The 19,337-nt window shown below is 49.4% G+C and overlaps 1 protein-coding gene across 1 annotated transcript in view; it reads right to left on the reverse strand.

Moving 5' to 3' along the window:
• Positions 1–2,344: 2,344 nt before the first annotated feature.
• The window catches only part of CBX7 (chromobox 7), a 30,186-nt gene continuing 13,193 nt past the window's right edge, over positions 2,345–19,337 (reverse strand). The window contains exons 4-6 of the mRNA XM_074226961.1: positions 14,671–14,737; positions 8,926–9,325; positions 2,345–7,232 (exon numbers count right to left, since the gene is read on the reverse strand). Of these exons, the coding sequence (XP_074083062.1) occupies positions 7,078–7,232; positions 8,926–9,325; positions 14,671–14,737 (622 nt within the window). The 3' untranslated portion in view covers positions 2,345–7,077. The remainder of the gene's footprint in view (positions 7,233–8,925; positions 9,326–14,670; positions 14,738–19,337) is intronic.

A 19,337-nucleotide genomic window follows, 5' to 3' on the forward strand; every position in this document is an offset into this window, starting at 1 on the left:
AAAGGGGAAAACCAAGCCATTGCTTTTTAAAAAATAAACATTTCATGATAATGTCAAAAGATTTAAAAATAAACAAAATATTTTTAAATAAAAAAATACAAAATAAAATCTTTGTTGAGATTCTTGGTTTTTACATCACTTTTATTTCCTCCTGCAGACACCTTCACCCCTCTTGGAGAGACATCCTTTATAACAAAAGGGCTCTTTTTTTTAAAAAAAAGGAACAGGGGAGTCTAGGTGGTGCAGTAGATAGAGCTCCAGGCCTGGACTCTGTAGTATATGAGTTCAAATCTGGTCTCAGACACTTAATAGTTACCTAGCTGTGTGGCCTTGGGCCACTTAACCCCACTGCCTTGCAAAAACCCTAACAAAAAAGAGAGACGAATAAAAAAATTTCAGGAAAAATACACAGAAAAATCTGCACTTCTGGGCCCCCCAGCCCTTGCATGGCATCCCTTCTTAACCAGCCCCCTTCCCAACTCTACCCTGCTTCTCCTGGTTTCAGCCAGGTCTAGAGGAGTAGAAAGGCCTCATGGGAGGCAAATATTTTTCAGGGGTTCTGAGACCGGGAGCCTGTTAAACAGCAGAGGAGACTGATAACCATATAGAGGTGGTGACTTACCCAAAGCTGCACAGCATGAGTAAGGGAACCCAGGTAATGAATGATTTTTTGTGGCTCCATTGTTAGGACAATTAAGAAACAGTTTGGGAAATGAAATGAACACCATGGTTTGTTTTTTCCTCCAAATCATCTTTAATATTCTCTTCAATAATTTTTTCCACATTTGCCAGATAAATCATCTAAATAAATAGATGCAGTACAGTCTCTTACTGATATCAGTACAAAAATAAAACCACATTCGGCGTCCATCTGAGCCCCCCTGCCCTCCCACCCCAGTCTGACCAGCTCCCGGCTGGCCTTCTCTCATCTGCAACAGGTACTGGTACCTGTAGTGACCTTGCCCTTCTGGCCTCTGGCCCAGCCCCTCCCACCCCTCCCACCCCTCCCCAATACATTCAATTGTCTGTACAAAGCTATAAGCTCATTCTGTGCAAAGAAAGCTTTCCCAGGCTGAGACTGGGGGGGCTGGGGCTTTCACCCCCAACTTGCCCAAAGGGAAAAAACCCCAACCTCACCCATCCCTGGAGCAAGAGGGGAGGGAAATTGGCCACTGTTAGAAATATTATTAAGAGTAATGCCCCAAAGCAGGCTGGGAAGGGACCCTGGCGCCCACCTGGGGATGTAGATGTTTGCTCCTAGTCCCTTTAATTTTAAAAAGTAAAAAGCTAAGTACCAGCCCTGGATTAGAACATTCAAAAGTTAGGGTGCTGGGGAGGCAAGGAGAAAAGGCTCACCCTGAAGATGGGGGTACTGTGCTACCTCTACAGGCCCCAAGACAAGGGAGCGAGAGCCCACAACTCTCTCCCTGCTCCATGGTCACCTCCTCCAATCCAGCTTACTCTGCCAGGCCCTTGGATGGAATGCCCAGAATCAGGAGGGGGAGGGGAGGATACAGGCTGGGCCAGACCTTCTCCAGGCTGGGTGCCATTGGTCTGATCCTCAGCTTGGCCTCTTCCCTGGGCGGGTCCTGTCCCTTGGGTCAAGCCCTGCAGTCTCTCTTGGTTTCTCCCCTTCCTGGACCAAGCAGGTCTCTCAGTAACCTGGGGAAGGATCCCCAGGGGTATCCGGGGATCTTCCTCCTCAACAGGGGCAGAGGGTGATGGGGGGGCAGCAAGAGTGACAGTCACAGTTTAAAGATGGGTGGGAGGCCCCCAGATGCTATCCCCAGTCACCCCATTTTACAAAGGAGAAAACTGAGAGCCAGGGATTGCTCAGATCAGACATGTCATAAGTGACAGAGCTGGGGGTCCAAACCCAAGTTGTTTCTGGTGGTGCCCTGCCCAGTTAGGATGAGCTGGGCCTGTAGGGTACGTTTGTCTCAAGCAGAGAGAGCCAGACCTTCAACCGGTCAGGAGGCCACAAGCAAGGCCCTGCTGGCCTCTTGGAGGGGCCTGCAAAGGGGGAAGGAGCACTTGACCTTAAAGTGCTAATCCATAGGCTTGTTTATTGCAGACATCAAGGCAGTCATCCCACCCCACCCCACTCCAATATATATATATAGTTTAAATTGATAATAATCTCTTTGAAAGGGCCCATAGAGCAGAAAGGAGGTTGAGGCAGTCACCCTCTCTGGAGTCCCAAAGAGAAGGGCAGTGCAGCAGTCAGGACAGAGAGAGAGAGAGAGAGAGAGAGAGAGAGAGAGAGAGAGAGAGAGAGAGAGAGAAGAAGGGAGAGAGGAGGGGGGAAGGAAGAGAGAGAAAAAGGTGTATAAAAGGTAGGTAGGTGTGTGTGTGTGTGTGTGTGTGTGTGTGTGTGTGTGTGTGTGTGTGTGTGTGTGTGTAACATTGTGGGCACCTATTTCCCACCACCCTACCCACACCGCATCCTCTGGTCTCATTCAGTTGGCAGCTGCCTGTAGACCTCCCTATTGGACTTCCAATCCCACTTTCTACTGCAGCTGGAGACAGTGGTCAAGCCCTGTGGCAGGCCAGGGAAAAGTCCCCAGGAGGGGGAGAGGGTCAACAACTTCTCCCTCAGTCTCCCAGCTCAGTGAGGGTGGACCTCTACCCTCTACCCTCATTATCCTGACTCCATTTCACCAACCCTGTCTTATCAGCCATCCCTCACAACATTCCCCTTAGCAGCCTGGCCTAGGTATTCATTCTTGGCACCCCCTCACCTCCTTCTTGCGATGTCTGTTACCCATTCTATGACTGAGGCAAGTTGGGAGAATGCTCCCTGCCATGCTCCTGCCTCAGATGGGCTTAAGGGGGGTTGTTTCAGAGTCAGGTGAGGGACATAAGCCCCTCCCTTGGTCACTCCAAAGCAAGCCCATGCAAGGAGTAACCTCACGTGGACACGAGAAAATAGGCTGCCTTGGAGGGGATAGGGGAAGGCTGCAAGCTCACCTCCCTGTAAATCTTGTTCTCTCCCTTATGACCCCAATGCTATGGCTGAGGTTCTCCTGACTGAAAGGAAAGGAGCAGAGCGGCCTCCTGACAAAGGGCGAGGGGATCTGGGGTGGCCCATCCCCAATATCTCTCTGAAGCTAGTGGAAAGTCAGGCTATCCAACCTTCTTATTTTACAGATGGGTCAAACTGAGGTCCAGATAAAGGCAAGGGGCTTGTTCAGGGCCATAGAGCTCATAAAGGACAGAGCTCAGATGCAATTTCAAATTCTCTCTACTAATGTTCAACTGAGAATAGGTTTGTATATAAATTGTATGTAAGGATGTATGTATGTATGTGTGTGTGTGTGTGTGTGTGTGAGCAAACCAAATTCTTTGCTATTTTTTCTCTTGGGATGGGGGGGGTCTTTCCTAAAATAAGCCACGAGACCTTGGGTAAGTCATTCACCTTCTTCTAAGTCCCTGGACAGCCCCCTTCCCTCTCTCTTGTGGGACCTCCTGAGTAGAGGGGGTGATTATAGGAAGCATGTGAACTACTCTCATAAAGGCTTTGGATAAAACACCCTGTAACAGGAAGGAGGTGGGTTAGGTCCCCAGAAGCAACAGCTGGAGGCCCCCCTGATCCCCCCCCCCAAAAAAAGAGAAAGGGTTGGGGCATGGAGAACGGCCTGGATGCTTTTCTGAAAATATCTTTGGTTTGGAAAGTCAAAAGTGGAAGGAAGCAGAGCCAGAGGGGAAAGGATCCCCCTTCACTCCCCTGTAGACCGTGAAGGCAGCTTGGCCTTTGGGTTAGGGGTCCCAGCCTGGGCATCCTACACTCCAGAATCAGAGCTGGAAGGCCTTTTGGGGGTGGGGGGTAATTGGAGTAGGGTGACTTGCTTTTGGTTGGACTTAAAATACATCTTATTTGGAGACTTCTAGGGGCAGGAAGGTGGTTGGCACAAGAAAGGGTGGAAGACAGTTGTGACTGTCTCTCTTGTCTCCTTTCTGCTCAGTAAGGGAAGAGAGCAAGGCTACCCTGAGAATGGGGGACCTCTTGGGAATAGTTGGGGCTCCTACTCACTGTCATGGAACTAGTACTTTGTCTGCGGGCTCTGACATAATCCCCATTTTAGAGAAAGGAGGAGTTTCAGAAAGAGTTCCCTAGAAGAGTTGTAAAAAGTAAATTGAGTCAGAGATACACAAGCCCTCCCTACATGCTGCTAGGCTGCATGGGACCTTCTGAATCTGGCTCCACTTATCATCCACTCCCCCATATTCAGGCACAAGTTTTGGGCAGGGCCCTTTGGGCTGACTCTCCCTTGATGACAAGTTGGGGGAAGGCTTGGACTGAACACTGAAAAGGACCCCGGGAATCACCACTACTTCATTTTACAGATGGGAAAAACTGAGGTCTAGAAGAGGGCAAGAGACTTACTCAAGGTCACAGAGGTGTTAAGAGGTAAAGCTATAATTCGAACCCAGGTCTTCTGCCTCTAAATCCAGATGTGTGTGATAAAAATACACTAAAGAAAATTCCTCTCTGCACATGTGTTTAATGGAATCTTTTTTTTTTGTTTTTTGCAAGGCAATGGGATTAGGTGACTTGCCCAAGGTCACACAGCTAGGTCATTATTAAGTGTGACTCCAAATTTGAACTCAGGGCATCCTGATTCCAGGGCTGGTGCTCGATCCACTAGGAACAGTGATCACACTTTTGTGTGAGTCTAGACTGAAAATAGGCAATGAGAGCTTGGGCAAGTCACTCATTTTCACAAGGTCTCAAATTTCTCCAAACAGGAATGGGGGAGGAGGCTCACAAGGAAGGGAATTGCACCTGAGCGATGAGATCATTGATTCAGTTAGAAGGGCCATTATCCAGTTCCTCCATTTTAGAGATGAGGAAACCGAGGCCCAGAACTTTTCATCCTTTCATGCTAAATCAGCAGTGGTGAGTTTCCTTAGAGTAAAGCCCACCTGGATATGTGTGTGTACGTTTATGGGGGAGGTGAATGAAGATTCATTTGCTGCCCCCCCCATGATCCCCCAAAGCAACCTCTGGCTTTCAGACTTCTACTAGTATCAGCATCCTGGGCAAATCTATCCCTAGCTCTGGGCCTTGGTTTCCTCATCTGTAAAATGGGCCCATTTCTGCTTTCCCCACATTGGAAAAGTCCTTTGCTAGGGCGCCTTCCCCCACCATGCCAGGAAGACAGGAAAGTTGTACCTTGAGTTCAGGATTTAAAGGGATTTTCTCCCCCACTCTCCCTCCCTCTCCTAGAATACGGGCCCAAAGGGAGAATGAATTATTCACGCGGAGGCCCAGGGGGGACGGACAAGCAGGCCAGGCAGGTGCTGCCTCCCAGCCCAGAGGATCCTGGCTTCACGCCCAGTGGCTCTGTAGGGTGTGGCGTGTACACAGGTGTGTGCTTACAGGGCTGGGGGGGGGGTGTTTGGAGGCCCTTAGAGGGGGGCTCTTGAATTCTCCCCATCCCAAAGATTCACAAGATCTAAATGAGAGAAGGGATTGTGGGAGCTTGGGATTGTGGGAGCTCCCATCTCCCTGCTTTCACTGCCAGGCTCTGCCAGCTTTTCCTCCAGTCCCCTAGCCCTGCCCCGGAGTCCTCCTTAACCTCCCCACCCTTGTTATCTCTCTGCCCTCCCTGCCAACCCTATGAAAGGAGCCTGTGTTACTGCTAACTTCCGTGTTCTCTCAAATAACTCTGACATGGAAAATTCAAAACAACTGGGAAAGGGGGAGATGCTCATTGGACTTGAATGCAGAGCTCTTGAGCCCAAAAGGATCCCAGTGAGACCCCAACTAGCCTTCCTGAAGACCCAAGGAGGTGCCTCCCTTACATGTCCTAGGCCACCCAAGCCTTGGAGGTGAGATTCAAACCCAGGGCCCCTGGCTCCAAAGCCAGACCCAAACTCAAAGTTCTGGCTCTGACAGTTAAGTCACTTTATTTCCTTTATTAGGATCTCAGTGTCCCCATCTATAAAATGGGGAAGCTAGAATACACTCCCTACCTGCCATGAGGAAAAGTGCATCATGTGCTTGAGAAAGGAGAGTCACTGTGATGGTGAAGAATTGAGAGGTGTGTGTGTATGTATGAGCACGTATGTATTCATGTGTAGGTGTGTGTGTGTGTGTGCTAGGAGTGGGGAGAACATAAATCCTAAAGGCAGCTTGGCTGGAGATCTGGCCTTGGAATAAGGAAGACTTGGGTTTGGGGCTGGCATCGGCCACACGCTAGTTGGGCAGGACAGTCCACACGTCAGCCCTCAGCGGTTTTCCAAAACTAAACATTTATCAGTTTCAGTGAAGGTGCCAACCTGATCCAGAGGAGGGAGTTTCCACGCTAGGGGTTCCCCACCATGGCTCTGGATCACAGAACTGGACTTTTTTTTAAACCAAAGCCCCTTCCTTTCTGCATAAACACTGGAAGAATGCTGGCCTTGGAAGTGGAAGTGGATAAACAAATGCCCCCTTCACACTGAGCTCTTTGTACCTGGGCAGGGAAGGAGGAAGGTTTCTGCTATTTGTTTTTTTTTTGGGGGGGGGGAGTCTCTTGTCTGCACTGATGAATGGGAAGCTCCCATTCTTCCTCTGGGGCATCAGCTCTCCATACATCCCAACCCTACCTGGACCTCAGAAATTGGCCCAAGTGCCTCTGGGAAAGGCCTTGCTCAGAGTATCGATAAACTCCAGCAAGCCAACCTCTCAGTCCTGGAGCCCCAAGATGGGGAAGGCCTTTTGATATCACCTAGTCCTCTGCCTTCTCCCTCCTCCCTCTTCCTTGCCCGGACTTGCTCGAGCCGAACCATCCAGTCCAGGCAAGGTCAGTGCCAGTGACCATCTGAGAAATAGGCCCCAAAGATCACTCCATTCCTCCCCCCGCCCCCCCACCCCCAGCAAACTTCTGTAAACATCATTGTCCCTGGATCCACTGAAGGTGAACTGGAGGGTGGAGGAGAGCAGCTCTCTTCAGCTCTCTTTTTCTCTCTTTTTTTTTAGGAGTTTGTCTTTTAAAAGAAAATAGTTGCATGGCCCTCCTCCCATGCCTCCTCTGTTCTTGAACCCCAAACCCACCAAAACTGTTTAAAGAGGGCTCAGAATGGAGAGGTTCAGAACTGCCCGCTCCGGTCCCGGAAGAAGCCTTCAGCGGCCTGTGCTTCCCGAAAGGTGACGGTGATGGAGTTGGCGGTGATATCAGTCACCGTCACTTCGGAAGGGGGGTGCGTGGGGATCCAGGGAGGGCCCCCTTCACTCAGGTCACCACCTACCACAGTCACGGAGGAGAGACAGAGACAGAGGGAGGAGAGCTTCATTGGACCCATGACACAGAAGGGAAAGGAAGGGATCAGATGGTGAGCCCACGTGACCCCTTCCTCATCTCATTTTACAAATGATGAAGCTGAGATCCACAGAGGTGAGGGGACTAGACTGAGGTCTAGGAGCAGTAACGTAGGGTTCTGTGGCTCTGGATGAGACCCCAATTGACAGATGCTGAGAACTGGGTTGAGGGGAAGGAGAAAGATCACCCCTCACCCACTTGTCTCAGATATCTGCTGGGCCAATTTGGAGGATCAGATGCTCTCTGGGGTATCCCGTTGGCTTGTTGGGGGAACAGACAAGACTTGAGGATGAGGACCCATACAGGGAGAAACTAACATACCCTCCCCACATTGACCTGAAACTGATGAACAGAGGAAGCCCGAGGTTGGAACTTAGGGGAAAAGGTGGAACAATTCCCTTTCACTCTCTGGGCCTCAGTTTCCTCCTCTGAAAAAGGGGAATATTAAGCTGTCCTGCAATAGTGTTTGCGGTAGGGGACAATAGGATGAAACGGAGAGGGAAGCTTGACAAAGGGGATAATGGAGGCTGACCAGACATTGGTAGGGAAGGAGATCCGGCTTCAGGGCCAACTAAGTGGCAAACCTTAAGTGTTATGAGTAATACTTTTATTTGGACCTAGGATTTCATCAAGAACTTCTGGTGGGGAAATTCCCTTCACCGGTGCAGATCTACACCTGCTCTCCCACTATCATCTTAGAGAGCTACCTGGGATCACTGAGGAGTTAAGTGACTTGCCCAGGGTCACATGGCCAAAAAGGGTCAGAGGCGGTTCCCTGAAGCCAGCTCTCTATCCACCACCTCATGGGTGTCTTGCTGAGAATGATGCCGATGAAGAAGGACATAAAGGGAAATCAGTGTTGGAAGGGAAGAGATCATCTTACCTAACCCAAGCTATACCTGAACCAAGAATTCCCTCTGAAACATGTGGGACAAGGGGCTATCTGGTCTCTGAAAGCAGAACTCTCAGGATGGAGAACTCTACTTCCTAAGGCTGCTGTCCACTCCATTCTGGACATCTCTGATCGATAAAGACCTTTCCCTCAAATAGTACCCTAATTTGCTTCTTGGTGACTTCCTTCTAAATCTATGAGGCTGAGCCCTTGACATACTTTAGGTGGCTACCATGGCCCCGAGACTTCTCTTCAGCAGGCTAATCATCCCATAGTTTCCCCCAACCCATCGATGGATAGGTCAAGAATGGCAGCCACACCTTAACTATCTTCCTCTGGGCACTGCCCAGCCAGGGGTGAGCACTGCTCCTTGGAGCTACATCTAAAAAGGCAGCTGTCTTCACTGGTCTCTTTCCCATTAGACCCACAGTAGATAGCTGGGCAGGGTGGTGCAGGGGGGCAGAGATGGTTGGATTTGTGATTGAAAGAGCCAGGGTTGAATCCAGGCAATGCTAGCTACTTCCTGCCTCTATGAGCCTCCCTTTCACTTTGGGCCTCAGTTCCCTCACCTGTAAAATGAGGAGGTTGGACAAAAGGCCTTAATGTCTTTCAGAGCCCAGGAAAACCTAGGTTCAAATCCTACTTTGTAGTAGCTAGGGAACCTTAGGCAAGTCTCACTGTCCTGGGCCTCAGTTTCCCCCAGGGTAAAACAGGGGCAGGGCTTACCCTCTTTGCCAGGGTGCTGCTCAGCAGGGGTGGTGGTGGCCATGGCCTCGTCCCATTCGCCGGTGTCCTGTGTGGTCTCTTGGGCAGCGGGCTCATCCAGGAAGGCCTCTCTAAGTTGACCACGGCCCTCCAGGCGGGGTGGGAACTTCTTTCGGGACAGCCGCAGGCACTTCTGGGCCTTGTTCTGCTTCCTGAGCGGGAAGGGCAGGGTGGGTACGCCGCTGCTGCTCTTCTCCTCCAGCTGTGCTGGGCCCGCCCTACCCACCCCGTCGGGGGCGCCGCTGCCACCGCCACCACCGCTGCTGGCCCCACTGCCGCCAAACTGGCGGGCCAGGGAGAAGCACAGTTTCTCCTTCCCCTTCACCTGGTGGGCACTGCGCAAATCCATGCTGTACAGCCTCTGCAGGTCAGGGTTGGGGGACCGGCATGAGGAGCAGGGGAGAAGAGGGAAGGGGGTCAAGGAGCTGGCAAGGATGACTGGGGGCAGGGCAGCTGCTCTTTCTCCAAACTCTCCTCTGTCTCGACCTGGGCAAGCTTGCTACCTGGGTCCCTCTGATGCCCTGATGCTCCCTAAGCCTGACCACTACCTTCCCTCTCCCCATTAGGCCAGCCTTTCAGGGCTTGGCTTATTGCCCTAAAGCCCAGGATGGCAGAGAGAAGGTAGAGCATTGAATGCCCACACCAAGGGCGGGGACTGTCTGGCTTTTCGTCTTTGTGTTCTGGTGTCTGACAGTCAGTAGGTATTTAATAAAGGCACATTAGCTTAGAATGGGTCGATTTGGAGTCAGAGAACCTCAGTTCACATCTTAGCTCTGCCACTGTCTGTGAGACTTTGGACAAGTCCTCTTACTGCTCAGGGCCCTAGCCTCCGCACTGGCAGAGTAAGGATATTGGAAAAGATGACCTGTAGGACTCCTTCCAGCTCCAAATCGAGGGTCCTTGACTTGGGCTTGAATCCTAGCTCTGCTACTTCCAAATTGTGTGACCTTAAGCCAGTGGCTTAATCTTTCTGGGCCTCAGTTTCCTCAGTTGTAAAATGAAGGGATGGTACACAGTGATCTTCCCACTAGATTGAAGGTCTCATACAGGCAGAACCTGGGTCTTTTCTAAATTTTCTATACCCTACAATATCTGGAACAAGTTTCTGCAAACAGTAAGCACATAACTGTCGTCTGACAAATGAACATCACTCAGTCGTTCATGGAACGTTCACTGCTTGAGAATGGAAGCCCTTGAGGACAGGGACTACAAATGACTATTCTTGTTTCCTCTCTCATATCAGGTATACTACTAGCCCTACTGTGTACTCCCCAAACTAGCTAGTTTTTATTTATCTTGTATAAGCATCCATCTGTTGGGTCCAATGGAGTCCAAGGAGAAATAGAACCACAGATTCAGGAGCTGGAATGGGATCTCACAGACCAAGCTGTCCTCCTTCCCTCCTTCCTCATCCTTCCTTCCTCCCTCTTTCCTCTCTTCTTTCTTTCTTCCCTCCTTCCCCTTCCTTTCTTCCTTTTTCCTTCTCTCTCCCTCCTTCTTTCTTCTCTCTTTCCCCCTTCTTCCTTTCCTTTCCTTTGGATTGTACCTAAAATTTGAAAATGTTTGCCCTGTGTTTCAATATTGCTTTTCTTAAACAACTTGAATGATTTTCACCATCTGCTCTTAGGTAAGATCACAGATTTAGGGATGGAAGGGCCTCAGGGATAATCCCCTCCCTTTCTATTTTACAGCCGAGGAAACGAAGTCTCAGAGTAATGATTTGCTGAAGAACACTCAGGTGGTGAAGACTAGAGTTAGACTCTAAGCGTTGCCTCTCTATTAAAAAACCCTTCAGATACCTGAAGACAATCATTGTACCACCACCCTCAAAATCATCTTTTCTTCAGCCTTAACTTCCCTGAGTTTGCCAATGAAAAACCGGAAATGTATAGATCAATATAGCTTAAATAGATATCTCAGTTCCAAAATGAAATTCCTATAATGAAAAAGGAGAGCAATGAATTGGGTAGGCATCTTAAAAAAAACTAGATTAAAAAAACAAATTAAAAATTCCCAGCTAAATATCAAATTAGAAATTCTGAAAATCAAAGGAGAGATTAATAAAAGTGAAAGTAAGAAAATCAAATGAGATTCCTTTGAAAAGAAAAAATAAAAGCCCAAGTAGAAAATCATTTAGATTTTCTGCTATCTGACTAGACACATGGGAAGATGACAAGCCATATTTGGGCCTCAGGCACTGCTGTTTTCAGGAGATTCTTATTCCACCTGTGATAATTTTTGGCTGTGTGACCCGGGGCAAGTCATTTAACCTTACAGAGTTTCAGTTTCCCCAACTGTAAAATGTGGATAATCACATGTGGAAAAGATTCTCTCTCATCGAGTTGAATCAGGGTTCCAATGAGTTCAGTGCATAAAATGCTTTCCAAAGCCCTATAGCAATGTCCTTATTGATTATTAACAGATTATGCTATAGAACTGAGTCCTCTACTGAAAAACTCTTCTGTGGCTCCCTATTGCCTATAAATTTATTTAAGGCTTTTTAGGGTCCTCCATCTCCAGCCTTATCTACTGTTACTCCCTTCCCAATTACATTTGGCAAGTCTCATATTCTCTCTCTGTCTCTGTCTGTCTCTTTCCTCCTTCCCTTCCTCCCTCTCTCACTCTTCCCCCTCCCTCTCTTCCCCTCCCCACCTTCTCTTTGTTTTAATATTAAATAATTGCACAATGAATGACTTGCTTTGACCATCCAAGATGGTTTCTTCCCAGGGTCTGCTGTTCCCCTGCCTCAATTTCCTCCTCCCCACTAAAGCCCTAGCTGTCCTCTTTGGAGAGGTCACACCAACATCCCCCTTCCCACCCCTATGAGAGAAGGGATCTTTCCTTCCTGAGAATCACAGCTCTAGAGCTTGAAGGAGAGGCCATTGAGACCAATAATTCATTTTATAAAGGAAGAAATCGAGGCCCAGGGAGGGAAGGGGACTCGTCTAAGAACCCACCAGTGGTAAGCACCAGATGCAAGATTTGAACCAGCTCTTCTGACTCCAAAGCTAGTGTTCTTTTCCCTGTACCCCATTACCTCCAAATATATTTGAAGTCAGGAGATCTGGGTTCAAATCCTAACTCTGCTATTTACTACCTACTCTGTTTCCTTCTCTGTAAAAATGGGGTGTTAGACTAGATGGTCTCTAAGGTTCCTTTCCCTCTTAAATTCTTTGACTTGGCAGGACTTCCCCTATGCATTTATCATGTTAGAGTTTAGTCATTGTGACTGTGGTTTATCTGCTGTAGACTATAAGGTCCCTGAGGGATCTCCCCAGTAACCAGAGTCTGGCTCACAGGAGCTCATAGGAGCACAGGTTAGGGATCTTCCAACCAGGGGCCAGCTCATCCAACCCCTCATTCTGCAGATGCCCAATCACCAAGCCTTCCTTGAAGATCCACCATTTCCCAGACACTACCAAGCTACACCAATCCAACAGTCCCTGCTGGCAGGGACCTTCCATTCTAGCGCCAAGAGAAGAGAAAACTGAGGCACTTGTGGCCACTCTAACAATGTGCGGCCGCTGACCAATCACAGCTCCATGGCTGGAGACAGTCAAACCAGGCTTTAAAACTTGGAATAGAAAAATAGAGAATTTCCCTTGTCCTCGGCAGGCTGGGCCAATCACAAAAAGGTTCTAGACAGGCCCTAGCAGATTCGGAGAAGGGGCCCAGGCGGGGGAGAGAATGGAAGTACAGGCCATGGAAGGATTGGGTGAAGAACCCCAGGGTGGTTCAGCTGGAGAAGAGAAGGCTCAGGATTACTGATTTTAGAAATCTGAAGGGATTAGCCTTGGTCAGTTTGACCCCAGAGGGAAGAACCAGAAACCATGGGTGGAAGTTATAAGGAGGGAAATTTTGGCTTGACGTTAGGACATATTTCCTAACCAAAGAGAGCTGTTGGGGGCAGCTAGGTGGTTCAGTGGATAGAGTACCGGCCCTGGAGTCAGCAGGATCTGAGTTCAGATGGGGCTTCAGACACTTAATACTTACTTTGCTGAGTGACCTTGGACAAGTCACTTAACCCTATTGCCTTACAAAAACAAACCAAAACAACAACAAAGAGAGCTGTCAAATAGACCTCCTTGGGAAGGGGTCAGGGGGGAAGGGGAGTCTCCCCTCACTGGAGATCTCTGAGCAGGGAGCTGGATGACCACTTTCTATTCAGGCAGGGCTCAGATGGGGTACCTCCCAACTGTGAGCCTCCTCTAGGAATGGCTCTGTAGGCCTTGAACTCAGCCCTGCCCAAAACCAAAGGGAGACACAGAGATGGGTCAGCAAGCGTGAGGGGAGACTTCAGTGAGGGGGATCTTGGCTGGATTTCAGAGGAAGGGACATGAGAAGAGGGTCTGGTTTACCTTTCTAACACAAATGGAGATTCTATAAGATTCACAGGTCCTTTCATCGATTACAGGACCACAGATCTAGAGATGGAAGGGACCTGGAACGTCCTGCTCATCTGGCAGATGAGGAAACTGAGGCTTGGCAAAGCAGGGATCCAAACTTCATTCTTCTGACCTAGCACTCAAACCCCTGGACCACACTAACTCTTCAGACCAGTTCAACCAAACTTCTTGAAGATCCTACACCTCAGGGTAAACAAAGTTAGACAAAGGACCACATATCCTGTTTTCCAGGAGCTTATCACCAACTGCAGGTCACTGAGTCACATGGATAAATTTGAGGCTCAGGAGATATCCAGACCTGGTACATAAAGTACCAGAATCCAAGGTTCTCCAACCCTCCGTGACTGAATTGCATAGAATGTGGTTTCCTTGCTTCAACCAGGATATCAGGGGTCCTCCCTGATCACCCCAGTTAGACCCAAAGTTCCCACTTCCATTCTGTCCTCTCCTAAAAAGGACTACCACACCCATTTTATACATGAGATCACTGAGGCCCAAGGCTAGTGGGTGAGGTAGGATCTGAATCTAGGTCTCTTGGCTCCAAAAGTCTGGCACCTTCTCCCTGAACCAGTCTAAGCATGCAGGAATTTAAAATTCGAATGCTAACATTTGTTGCTTCACAGTTGTTTCTTAGGTTGTCCAGAATGCCAGAGATTTAAAGCTGGAAGGGACCTCAGAGGTCCTTCATTTTACAGATGAGGAAACTGAGGCCTAGAGAGAAAAGTGACATATCCACTCTTGAACTATGACATTAATATTCCATCAGGATTGGCTTTTTTCCGACCTAGGACCATATGGCAGCCACCAAACTTATGTCCCATTTCTCTGAGTTCTGCTCTGTTAGAAAGTAGGAGGTCTTCTGGGAAATTAATCCCAACAGTTGTCTGCTTCTCTACCAAGTAGCATCCACTGTCAACAGGAGAAGTTTGGGGCTCCTGATTCTGGCATTCAATGCCCAGGTCAACCTTAGTTCCCATCCTCCAGGCTCCTGCCTTCCTTGCTGGCCATTGACCGTCACTGTGTTTTCTCCCTTCTGACCTTTGCTCCTGCCTTCTCTGGTATGTGGCATGCCAACCCATCCTCTCCTTGGGTGCCTTCTGATGCTGCTGATGGGGATGAGCACTATAGCCCAGAAGCCTGACTCTGAGGGCTCCTGTTCCAGCTGCTGGGGCAGACCTTTGGGGGCCTCCACCCTCCCACAGTGACCTGCAGGGGCTGGGGGGGACCATGGGGAGCCCCATCCATCCAACCAGTGTCCAAGGCCAGAGTTGGGGGAGAGAGGGCAGGGGCCCAAGGTTACCTGCAGCAGCAGCCGTTTGGGCTTCGGGCCTCTTTTCCTACACCCGGATGCTCGATCTTTCTCCTCCCTGGGGAGCATGAGGCGGGTGGAGGGAGAAAAGGAAAAACCGATGATGGACACAGCAAGGACAGCTAAATAGTATGTGTCACCTGGGCCCTTAGGCATGGGAGGGAGGACCCTGAAAGGGTATTTCATTCAAATGCCTTCATTTTAAAGAAAGTGAAACTGAGGCGGGGGGGGGGGGGAAGGGCCATGCCCAGGTCTTTGGGGTGCCAACCCAAGACTTCCCCATCTGTAGACAACTCTTTGTCACAGGCATCCTCCAAGATGGGCCCCAGCTCCAAGGCTGCCAGGGCCATTCCAGATTTAGAGAACTAGGTTTGGGTTTCACTTTGGAAAGCCTGGCAGAGCAGTGTGGGAATGGAATACTTGGAAATTGTCTTCTTTAAAAGCCCCAGGGGAGGCGGGTTAACTTTGCCCTGTTGCACTGTTCTAGGATGGGGGGGGTACGGGTGGATTTAACCTCCATGTAAGGAAAAATTGCCCAGTTGGGGCTGGCAGAACAAGAAATGGGCAGCTTGGGAGATGCCCATTGGTAGGAGCATGATGATGGGGAGATCTTGGTTCTTCAACAAATGTTTAGTAAGCACCTACTAAATCCTAGTGCCTGGGGGAGCAGAGGCAAATATCAAATAGTTCCTACCCTCAAGGGGCTTACATTCTATTGTGTTGGGTTAGGTAACTCTGGAGCCCTTCCTTCAGAATTCTGGAAATCTAACGGTGAATGGAGAAGTAAAGTTTCTTGTTTTTCTCTTCCTTTCTCTCCTTCTCTTCCTCTTCTTTTTTCTTTCCTCCTTCTCCTTTTCCCATTCTCTCTCCTCTTTCCTCTCCTTCCTCTCTACCTCCCCTTCAATCTCTTTTCTTTTTCTTTCCTTTCCTCCTCTCTCTCTCTCTGACTTTCTCTTCTCTTTTTTCCTTCTTCCTTTCTTTTTCTTTTCTTCCCACCTTTCCCTCCCTTTCTCTTCCCTCTTTTTTCTTTTCTTCCCTCCTCTCTCCCCATTTTCTTTCTCTTTTTCCCATCCTCCTCTTTTTCTTTCCGTCCCTCCTTTCTTTTTTCTTTTCTCCTTCCTCTTCTCCTTTCCCTCCTTTCTCTTCTCTATTTCCTTCCCCCTTTCTTTTTCTTTCCTTCCTTCCTCTTCCTTCCTCACTCCCTGGGTCTACCTGTCTGTCTGTCTGTCTGTCTCTCCCCCCCCACACACACACATTTAAAGATCTAAAGACTCTGTATGAATGGGTTGTGCCTGAAGCTGCAGAGGCCACACCCTGCTGTTGCTACTGCTGCTGAGGTTGTGATCGTGACCAACCTGTGCTGCCAGAGCATCCAGTGCTTGGGATAGCCGCCCAAAGACCCCACCCACTGGGGGGGGGGTGCAAGGGCGGAAAGGGGCGAGCCCACCACTGCACATCAACCGCCTGGCGCTGTCTCAGTAGAGTGAGTGGAAATTGGAAGGAGGGGAATGGAGGGAAGAGGCCCCTGGGGGGAGGAGGGGGCCCCTTGGAACTGTCCTGCCAGGTCTAGGCTGGCCTTACAAGGAGAGCAGGGTTGGAGTTCCAGATCTCTAAGGACTCACAAGGTGACCTTGAGAAAGAAGATCGACCTTCTGTGACCAAGTCTCTCAAAAGTCTTTTTTTTTTGTTTGTTTGGTTTTTTTAGGTTTTTGCAAGGCAATGGGGTTAAGTGGCTTGCCCAAGGCCACACAGCTAGGTCATTACTACACCACCTAGCTGCCCTCGAGTCAGTTTTAGAGACATTCACAAATGTGTACAAAATGAGCAAAAATAGCTGAGCATGAAAAACTGCCTTTGAGATCTGTCACTCTTGTGCAGGGTTCTTGTGCAGGGTTAGGAGTTGGCGTGGACTCGATGGCCAGAGGGGCCTTCCAGCTGGAGATGAAGGATCCTTTTACCCCCAAGGTGGGGGACTAGGGGTACAGAACGTCACAGGCTTCATCAGATGCTGCTGCTGCTGCTGTTTGTTATTTTGGCATAGCTGTTTTTGTTTGTTCCAAGGGAAAGCTTAAAGGTTGAGATTGTTGTTGGGGATCTAAGAATTGCTCTGATGTAGAAACTTAAAAATGTAAGAAACCCCTGAATTGGTTTGTTTGTTTTTGTCACGTACTACTTCTGGGACCATAGGTAACTCAAAGATGTGGTCTCAGTTTCCTCTTCTGTAAAATGGACTGACCCAGATGTTTCTTAATCCTAGGATTTTACCGAGTGTGCATCCACCTGGTACAACAGAATAATCCTAGATTTGGAGTCAGAAGACCTAGATTCTAATCCTGCCTCAAGTACTTACTAGCTTTGAGACCTTAGCCAAGTCACAAGACCTCTCGAGGCCTGTTTCCTCCTTTATAAAAGAAGGGCCTTCCAGCTTCAGATCTGTGTTCTATGACCTCAGATAAACCACTTTGCCATTCTGAACCTCAGTTTTCCTCATCTATAAAATGGGAATAATAATTCCTGACCTTCCCAACCCTCAGGAATCTTGAGGGTCAAGATAATGATAGAACACTGAAAAGTGCCCAGCACTCTGGGAGCAGCCTTGGGGCTGGATGAAAAAGGCGGGGGTAGAGGAGCAGGGGGCCCCAAGTCCATGGATGTAGATGATGGAAGTCCAAGGTCAAGATCAAGGTTGCTGGTGAGCCAGCTGAGCCAGAGCAGAACTTGGGCAGGGGGATGGCTCCGGGCCACAGAAGAAGGGACCGGACTTGTTGTTTGTCAGCCTCAATCTGAGGCCCAGCTTTGAAAACGCCCCTGATGCCAGAAACCTGAGCCTCCAAAGGTTCAACATGTTCCCAGACAGGCAGGCCCCAGTTGCAAGCCTGCCAAGCATCTGTTCCCAACTCCAGCCCCTGGTGGGAGGATGGAGAGCCCCCCGAGGGGCTGCCGGGCAGAGCCACAGAGGGGGTGGCTGGGAGAGAGCAACCGGCCCTATGGCTGCCCTCTGCCTTGTCCCCTCTCTGCCGCCCCTTAGATAAACAAGCCCTACGTATGTTCCCCAAACTGGGCTGGGCCCCCTGTCAGCACTGGGATGTCCCTGGCCCCCCGGCTCCGCACGTACTCGGTGTTCTCTTTGATGGAGGCAAGCTGGGCTGCCTCGTTCACAGCCTGCCTCTGTGTGTGTGTGTGTGTGTGTGTGTGCAGTGTGACCATGTGTGAGTGTGTCTGGATATGCAGGGGTGTGGAAATGCATGAGTATAATGTATGTGTCCATGTAGATCATGTGTGGTTGTGAGCATGTGTGCATATGTGTGTGAATAAGTATGAGTGTGCATGTGTGTTGGGTGTGCATTGTGTGAATGCAAATGTGTGTCTGTGCATGTGGATATGAGTGGGCATGTTGTGTGAGTACAAGAGTCTGTGAGTGTATGTGGGTATAACAGGGTTTGGTACTGTGTGTGAATGCACACTGTATGGGTATGTGGATTGTGTAAAAGAACATGTGTGTGTATGTGTGCATGTGCGTGCAACTGTATGAGTGCATGTGAGTGCAAGCATGAGTGGTTGTGATCGTGTGCGTGCCAGGGCATCTGTAAGTATGCACGGGCATATAGTGTATGAATGTATAAGTCTATGAATGTGTATGAACGTGTGAATTTGTGTGCTGTGTGAGGGTTGTGTGAGCATAGGAATGTGTGTGTGGATGTGGATATACTGTGTGCAACTGTGTGATAGTGCAAGCATGGGTGGCTGTGAGCGTGTGCGTGTCAGAAAGTGTGTATGAGCTTATAGTATATGAACGTGTATAGTATGTATTGTGCTTGAGTGTGTGTATGGGTGTATACTGTGTGAGGGAGTGTAAGTTGTGTGAATGTGAGAGTCTATGCTGGGGGGATATATTGTGCATGCATGTGTGTAAGTGTAAGAGGGTCTAAGTATGTACGAGAGTGTGTGTGTGTGTGTGTATGTACATATTGTGTATAAAGGTGTCTCCATCAAGGCCCTCCCCCCATCTCCCCCTACCCTCGGGGGCCCTTCTTCCCTCTTGAGTCTCAGCCCAGTGAAGGCCAGACAGAGGGATGCAGCAGAAAGAAATCTGGGCTTGCAGTCAGAGATGTGGGGTTCCAGTCCTGACTCTTTTCTTTTTTAGTTTTTGCAAGGCAGTGGGGTTAAGTGGCTTGCCCAAGGTCACACAGCTAGGCCATTATTAAGTGTCTGAGGCCAGATTTGAACTCAGGTCCTCCTGACTCCAGGGCCGGTGCTCTATCCACTGTGCCACCTAGCTGCCCCCAATCCTGACTCTTGAACCGTATGGGTCTGAGTTCCTCCTTTGTAAGGGAGGGGCTTAGTCGAGAACGCCTCTTTAGTCCCTTTAGGATCCTGCCTGTGTGGCCTTCCTTGGTTTCCTCATCTGTAAAATGGCCTCTGATGTTGCCCCCAACTCAGATCCCTGCTCCCACCGCACAAGGGAACATCACTGCACATGTATGAGTCGGGCTCCAACATGAACCATGTGTAAGCAGAGGCCTCAGTTCCTCCTCTGTAAAATGATGGGGTCAGAGGAAGTGGCCTCTGATCCCAAGGGACTGCTTTCTCCAGGAAGGCTTCCCTGAGGTGCCCACTTGGGAGTACCATCTTCCTCCTGAATCTCTTGGGTCTTGCTG

This window comes from Macrotis lagotis, chromosome 2, assembly GCF_037893015.1.
Source record: "Macrotis lagotis isolate mMagLag1 chromosome 2, bilby.v1.9.chrom.fasta, whole genome shotgun sequence".
Taxonomy (NCBI): domain Eukaryota; kingdom Metazoa; phylum Chordata; class Mammalia; order Peramelemorphia; family Peramelidae; genus Macrotis; species Macrotis lagotis.